The following is a 7,708-nucleotide window of genomic DNA, read 5'->3' on the forward strand; positions in this document are numbered from 1 at the left end:
CAACGATCGACCGTCGTTACCTGACGGATGACACACCGTCTACCCCCGATCCCTAGATCGTCGCCCACGACAACCTGCCGCTTCCCGACGAACCCCTCGTCGTCCCGATTTTTTCAATCGTTACCGGCGGTGATCTACCGCCTTGCAGCGCACCACTGTCCGCCTCTACGCCCCCTTAATCACCACTAGGTCACACCTACCTCCCCAGAAATTCTTATGGCCGTCCCCGCGCTATCGCACCCTAATCGCCCGTCACACGGCCGGTGCTGTGGCTTCGTACCCCAACAGTTTAAGGCACGTAGGCCGGTTGGGTCGACGACTCTCGGAAGCCCCTAACAGCCCCCGCCTCCGCACAACTAGAGCACAATAGAATGAAACAGCGCAAAGACTTACCACAAGTTCTGCATCTCCACCATGTAGCACGGAGGAATAACGCTGAGACTCAAGTAGCGATTAAGATTGTATTCACTGTCGATGCGCTCACACACACACAGTACTAACAAACAGTTACAACTAGACTGGGGGCACAGCAAGGGACACACACAAGTATTTATGCACTAACGTAGACAGCAGCTACCGGGAGAAATATCTGCTGACAAGACTGCCGGACATCTCGGGTAGAGTTGCGGTCAATAGCCGATACAGAAGCGCCGGACGTGACAACTAGTCCATGGGGCCTCAAATAACCGCGACAATACACTGTTATACCATGAGTTTTTACTTCTATATGTAAACAGCATCAAATATACTTGTATTCAATGTGAATACACTGTTATACCATGAGTTTTTACTTCTATATGTAAACTGCATGGAATATACTTGTATTCAATGTGAATACACTGTTATACCATGAGTTTTTACTTCTATATGTAAACTGCATGGAATATACTTGTATTCAATGTGAATACACTGTTATACCATGAGTTTTTACTTCTATATGTAAACTGTATCAAATATACTTGTATTCAATGTGAATACACTGTTATACCATAAGTTTTTACTTCTATATGTAAACAGCATCAAATATACTTGTTTTCAATGGGAATACACTGTTATACCATGAGTTTTTACTTCTATATGTAAACAGCATCGAATATACTTGTATTCAATGTGAATACACTGTTATACCATGAATTTTTACTTCTATATGTAAACTGCATGGAATATACTTGTATTCAATGTGAATACACTGTTATACCATGAGTTTTTACTTCTATATGTAAACAGCATCAAATATACTTGTATTCAATGTGAATACACTGTTATACCATGAGTTTTTACTTCTATATGTAAACTGCATGGAATATACTTGTATTCAATGTGAATACACTGTTAAACCATGAGTTTTTACTTCTATATGTAAACAGCAACAAATATACTTGTATTCAATGTGAATACACTGTTATACCATGAGTTTTTACTTCTATATGTAAACAGCATCAAATATACTTGTATTCAATGTGAATACACTGTTATACCATGAGTTTTTACTTCTATATGTAAACTGCATGGAATATACTTGTATTCAATGTGAATACACTTTTATACCATGAGTTTTTACTTCTATATGTAAACTGCATGGAATATACTTGTATTCAATGTGAATACACTGTTATACCATGAGTTTTTACTTCTATATGTAAACTGTATCAAATATACTTGTATTCAATGTGAATACACTGTTATACCATGAGTTTTTACTTCTATATGTAAACAGCATCAAATATACTTGTATTCAATGTGAATACACTGTTATACCATGAGTTTTTACTTCTATATGTAAACTGCATGGAATATACTTGTTTTCAATGTGAATACACTGTTATACCATGAGTTTTTACTTCTATATGTAAACAGCATCAAATATACTTGTATTCAATGTGAATACACTGTTATACCATGAGTTTTTACTTCTATATGTAAACTGTATCAAATATACTTGTATTCAATGTGAATACACTGTTATACCATGAGTTTTTACTTCTATATGTAAACAGCATCAAATATACTTGTATTCAATGTGAATACACTGTTATACCATGAGTTTTTATTTCTATATGTAAACTGCATGGAATATACTTGTATTCAATGTGAATACACTGTTATACCATGAGTTTTTACTTCTATATGTAAACAGCATCAAATATACTTGTATTCAATGTGAATACACTGTTATACCTTGAGTTTTTCCTTCTATATGTAAACAGCATCAAATATACTTGTATTCAATGTGAATACACTGTTATACCATGAGTTTTTACTTCTATATGTAAACTTCATGGAATATACTTGTATTCAATGTGAATACACTGTTATACCATGAGTTTTTACTTCTATATGTAAACAGCATCAAATATACTTGTATTCAATGTGAATACACTGGTATACCATGAGTTTTTACTTCTATATAAAAACAGCATCAAATATACTTGCTGGAATGACCTGGCAATGATGTCTCCCCCTCCCCCCCGTTAAGTGGGCAGTGTGTAGAGCTCAAGCGTAGGATACGGTCTTGCTTGTACCCGGCTCCCTTCTTGTTACACGGATTTGATACAGACTTCTTTCCATGGCGCAGTTGGTTATCGTCACCACCCCCCCTCCCACACGTGAACCGTGACTGTGTCCTTTGTGAGTTGACTAAACATTTTCATATCGCCTTGTGAAACTCTCGTGCACACTCTACCTACCGACTCCCACCACGTGGTTGCGCACGGCACTACCAGCCTCCCACTTTAACTCAACCGTAGCCACACGGCACTACCCCGTGTTTCACCATTTACACTGTGTACCCTTACCTAAAATGTGGATGTGAATTATATTACCCTTTGTGTTGTGACGCATCACAGGCTACATCGTACTCAAACTCAGCCATATCCCGCAGCACATTTTTCCATCTGCCATTTTGTTTTTGTGTGATCAGTTTCCTTCTTTGCTCGTCCCTGCCTGCGGTCATCCTCCGTGTTGGGCGCATCTGAACTTCGTCGTCCACCATGCCCCCGAAGCCATTTAAGCCCTACGGCTCCCCGCCACCGTTCGATTTTGACGAATATAAGGACGCCTTTGAGCTCTGGCAGCGCCAGTGGACTATATTTTTGGCCTTATCTACCATCGATACAGCCCTTCCTCAAGCGGACCGCGGGTCCTATAAGGCAAATATGCTGCTGTCCTGCTTATCAAAGCCTACTTTACAGGCCATCTGCACGATGGGCCTGTCCGATGCCGAACTTGGTGACCCCGACATTACCATCGGCAAACTTCGTGAACGGTGTAACGCTGGGAGGAATTGCCACGTTTGGCGCCAACAATTCGCCCTTCGTATACAACGTGAAAAAGAATCCGTAGACAGTTGGGTTTGCGAGCTGCGCGATCTCGCACAAAAATGCGAATTCAACACGGATTGTTGCAACAAATGCCAGGACACCCGGTTGTTGGGCCAAATCATTTACGGCGTCCACAGTGATGAAGTTCGGCGTAAGTTGTTGCAGGAAGGCGCTACACTATCCCTCACCAACGCTTTAACAACACTGCGCACGGCCGAAGCAACACTAATGCAGGCAGCTAACCTGCGGCAAAACGATCCACCATCTATCCAGCAAATCAAAAACAATACCGCCAAAACCGACTCAAAGTCCGCTGCTCGTTCCCCGCACCCAGCTTCCCAACGCAACTTCCGGCGTGGCCCACCAGCAGGTGCCCCACCACACGGATGTTGGAACTGCGGAGCCGATTCGTTCCACCCAAAGTCTGAATGCCCAGCCAATGGAAAAGAATGTGGCGGCTGTGGCATAATAGGCCATTTTCAAAAAGTCTGCTCACGAAAATCTTCGAAACCCGAGACAGCGGGAAGTATCGTCATCGGTTCCATTTTACCAGGGGAACTTATTGAAACCAGCGTCTCGCCTGCCGACAGCGACACGCCCACAGCAGTGCTCTTCCTGCCCGACACGGGCGCCTCGATTGATGCCGTACCACATGCACTTCACCAATCGCGATTCGCCGCGACTCCACTTTGCCCCATCACAACGCGAGCCGTAACGGCGACTGGCGATGCCATAACGTCATTTGGCACCTTCCAGGCAACCATTAGCGTAGGACCCGTCAACGGAGGCACGCCAGTACTTACCACCATCCACGTCCTTAAAAATCTCCAGCAACCAGTTCTATCAAAAGAAACGCAGAAAAAACTCGGCATCCTACCCCTGGATTACCCCCATTGGCGCGTTCAGCAAATCACAGCCCATCCTACGGATTTAGAGAAAGCTAATAAGCTGAAATATTTAATGGCTGCCCATCCCCTCATCTTCGACGGTATATGTCGCCCCATGGTAGGCCCTCCCTGCCACTTCCAGTTAGCCGACGGTGCCATACCATCCGCGATGAGAGGTTCGCGACCAGTCTCCGTCCCGTTGCTTCCAAAACTCAAAACAGAGCTGGATTCGCTCGAGGAGCAACAAATCATCTGCAAGGTCACCGAGCCGACAGCATGGGTCCACCCCTATGGTCATTGCTCCGAAAAAGGACGGCGGCATACGCGTATGTGTCGATTTTACCCCCCTTAACGCCTTCATCGTCCGTCCAACATTCGAAACGGCCACCCCGTTCCAGGCCGTCCGTTCGATTCCGGCCGGGATGCGCTTTTTCACCGTCATCGACGCGTTAAAAGGATACCACCAGGTGCCATTAGACGACGAGTCAGCGACGATGACCACCTTCTCAACCCCGTTTGGCCGCTACATGTACCGCCGGTTGCCTTTCGGTGTTTGCCACGCCGGTGACGACTACAGCCGACGCGTTTCGGCTGTATTCGATGATATTCCAAATTGCCGTCGGATAATTGAAGACATCCTCATATTCTCCGAGACATACGAGGAGCACATTTCTCTCGTCCAACAAGTGTTCCAGCGCGCCGCCGACAACCAAATCGCCATCAACACCGGTAAAATCCAATTTGCCCAGCCGTCTGTTCTGTTTGGCGGCTATATCCTGAGCAACACCGGCTTCCAGCCCAACCCGGAACTCTTATCGGCCATCAGTCGATTTCCTACCCCCACCAACATCACGGAGATGAGAGCGTTCCACGGTCTGTGCCAGCAGATGGGCAATTTCTCCGACAACTTAGCAGCGGCACTCGCCCCCCTTTCCCCCCTTTTAAAAAAGAATTTCCAGTGGGAATGGACAACACAGCACGACGCCGCCTTCAACGCTGCCCGCTCCGAATTGTCGTCTTCCGCCGAGCTGTCCTTTTACAACCCAGCACTACCCACGGCCCTCCATGTCGATGCCTCCCGCCTGAGGGGTCTTGGTTTTATACTCCGTCAACAAAATCCCAATGGGAAGTGGAACGTGGTCCAGGCCGGATCACGTTTTCTATCCGACGCGGAGACACGCTACGCCATGATCGAGCTGGAGTGCCTGGGTGCAGCCTGGGCCATGCAAAAGTGCCGGCAGTTTTTGGAAGGCCTCCCATCATTCCTTCTCCTCACGGATCATCGGCCGCTCATCCCGATCTTAAACGACTACAACTTGGACAACCGCCACAACCCACGGATCCTGCGCCTACGCTCCAAAAATGCAGCGTTATGCATTCACAGCCCGCTGGATCCCTGGGAAGGAGAATCTAATGGCCGACGCCCTCTCGCGTTCGCCTGTCCACCCCGCATATCCAGTGGATGAACTGGCGGAAGGCCCAACATCATTCTCCACCCGTGTGGCGCTGATATCCACCATCGACGGATCAGACCCCTGCACGAGCGACCCGCTCCTCGACAAGGTGTCAGCTGCCGCCGCGGTTGACCCCGTCATGATTGCTTTACGTGACGTCATCCGAACCGGTTTTCCCAACGAGAAATGCAACTTACCGCTGCCCCTTCGTCCTTTCTGGTGCGTCAGAAGCCTCCTCGCCATCGACAAAGACGACGACATCATCGTGATGGGCTGCCGTGTCGTCATTCCAGAGGCCGTTCGTCGTGAGGGTCCTCAAAATCTTATCTTGATGCACCAGGGCTCAACAAAGCTACGGCAACGGGCCCGTCAAACCATGTATTGGCCGTCCATGGACAGCGAGATCATCACCGCGGCCCGTGCTTGTCCCACTTGCACTGAACATCTTCCCTCACACCCGCCGGAACCTTTGCTGCCCCACCAGAAAGCATCGCGGCCGTTCGAGTTTATCCATGCCGACCTCGGATGCCACAACGGTCGCGATTTTTAATAATATCTCGCAGACCAATTCAGTGGATGGCCCCACGTCGTCCCTTTTCCGGACAAAAACACCTCCGCACGCAAGGTGGTCGACGCTCTCCGCTCCTTCTTTGCCTTTGGCGCGGGTGCACCAATCAAATTTTGGTCGGACGGTGGGCCCCAGTTCACTGCAGACGAATTTCAGTCCTTTCTTCGTGAATGGGGCATCAGCTACGGCACTTCCTCGGCAGGGTATCCGCAATCTAACGGCTTTGCGGAGGTGTCCGTAAAGAGCATGAAAAAGCTCATCCGCGGATCGTGGTCGGCGGGCTCCTTCGACATGGACCAATTCAGCAAAGGCCTCCTACTCTACCGCAACGCACCACTGTCTGGCGGAGCTTCACCCGCCCAGCTAGTTTTTTAATCGGCCCGTCAGAGATTGCCTTCCGGCCCACCGCCGCGCATTCGCACCCCAATGGCAAAATCGGCCGTACAACTCGAGAAGCAGGCCTTGCGAGCCCGCACTCTTCGTGCCGCTCATTTCAACCAGCGCGCGCACCTCTCCCTCCGTTTTCCATCGGCGATCCCGTCGTCATCCAGAACCACCTGAATAAACGCTGGTCAACCCCTGGTATCATCGTCGAAACCGGCCCATTCCGCGATTATTTAATCAAGACCCCAGCTGGTCGGCTCTTCCGCCGCAATCGTCGCCTTTTGCGTCGTCACTACCCTTTGGCGACACCAGCACCATCGGTTCATGGCCCACCGGATCGCCCAGCACAACCTTCAACGCTTCACTTCCCCCCCAATTCGCCGACGCCGGATGGTCCAGCCACACCGACAGCGAAGCCCCCCGTCGCTCTGCCCGAATCCGCAACAGTTCCAACAAAAATTAACTCGCATTATGTTTATCAACCCCTAAGTTTCTTTCTTTCCATCCTCTGTTATAATGTCATACTTTCCCCATTTGCCATGTCAGAACCCAGCCCGTAATCAAATCACAATGCAAAAAAAAAAAAAAAACAACAAAAAAAAAAAAAAAATCCGAAAACAAAGAACATGGAATGACCTGGCAATGATGTCTCCCCCTCCCCCCCGTTAAGTGGGCAGTGTGTAGAGCTCAAGCGTAGGATACGGTCTTGCTTGTACCCGGCTCCCTTCTTATTACACGGATTTGATACAGACTTCTTTCCACTTGCATTCAATGTGAATACACTGTTATACCATGAGTTTTTACTTCTATATGTAAACTGCATGGAATATACTTGTATTCAATGTGAATACACTGTTATACCATGAGTTTTTACTCTATATGTAAACTGCATGGAATATACTTGTATTCAATGTGAATACACTGTTATACCATGAGTTTTTACTTCTATATGTAAACTGCATGGAATATACTTGTATTCAATGTGAATACACTGTTATACCATGAGTTTTTACTTCTATATGTAAACAGCATCAAATATACTTGTATTCAATGTGAATACACTGTTATACCATGAGTTTTTACTTCTATATGTAA

The 7,708-nt window shown here is 47.2% G+C and overlaps 1 protein-coding gene across 1 annotated transcript; it reads left to right on the forward strand.

The window, feature by feature from the left end:
- Positions 1-2,990: 2,990 nt before the first annotated feature.
- On the forward strand, positions 2,991-6,211 carry LOC123468764. Its single transcript, XM_045167982.1, has 3 exons — positions 2,991-4,466; positions 4,519-5,416; positions 5,592-6,211. The coding sequence occupies exons 1-3, from the start codon at positions 2,991-2,993 to the stop codon at positions 6,209-6,211; spliced, it is 2,994 nt and encodes a 997-aa protein (XP_045023917.1).
- Positions 6,212-7,708: the final 1,497 nt, after the last annotated feature.

This window comes from Daphnia magna, unplaced genomic scaffold (genome assembly GCF_020631705.1).
Source record: "Daphnia magna isolate NIES unplaced genomic scaffold, ASM2063170v1.1 Dm_contigs422, whole genome shotgun sequence".
NCBI lineage: Eukaryota > Metazoa > Arthropoda > Branchiopoda > Diplostraca > Daphniidae > Daphnia > Daphnia magna.

Excerpts from the sequence above, each read along its gene's own strand:
- LOC123468764 (XM_045167982.1), top strand. The coding sequence starts at position 2,991 with ATGCCCCCGAAGCCATTTAAGCCCTACGGCTCCCCGCCACCGTTCGAT. Across the intron at positions 4,467-4,518 it reads AGCAACAAATCATCTGCAAG|GACGGCGGCATACGCGTATG; the intron begins GTCACCGAGCCG and ends GCTCCGAAAAAG. Across the intron at positions 5,417-5,591 it reads GATCGAGCTGGAGTGCCTGG|CCCGCTGGATCCCTGGGAAG; the intron begins GTGCAGCCTGGG and ends ATGCATTCACAG.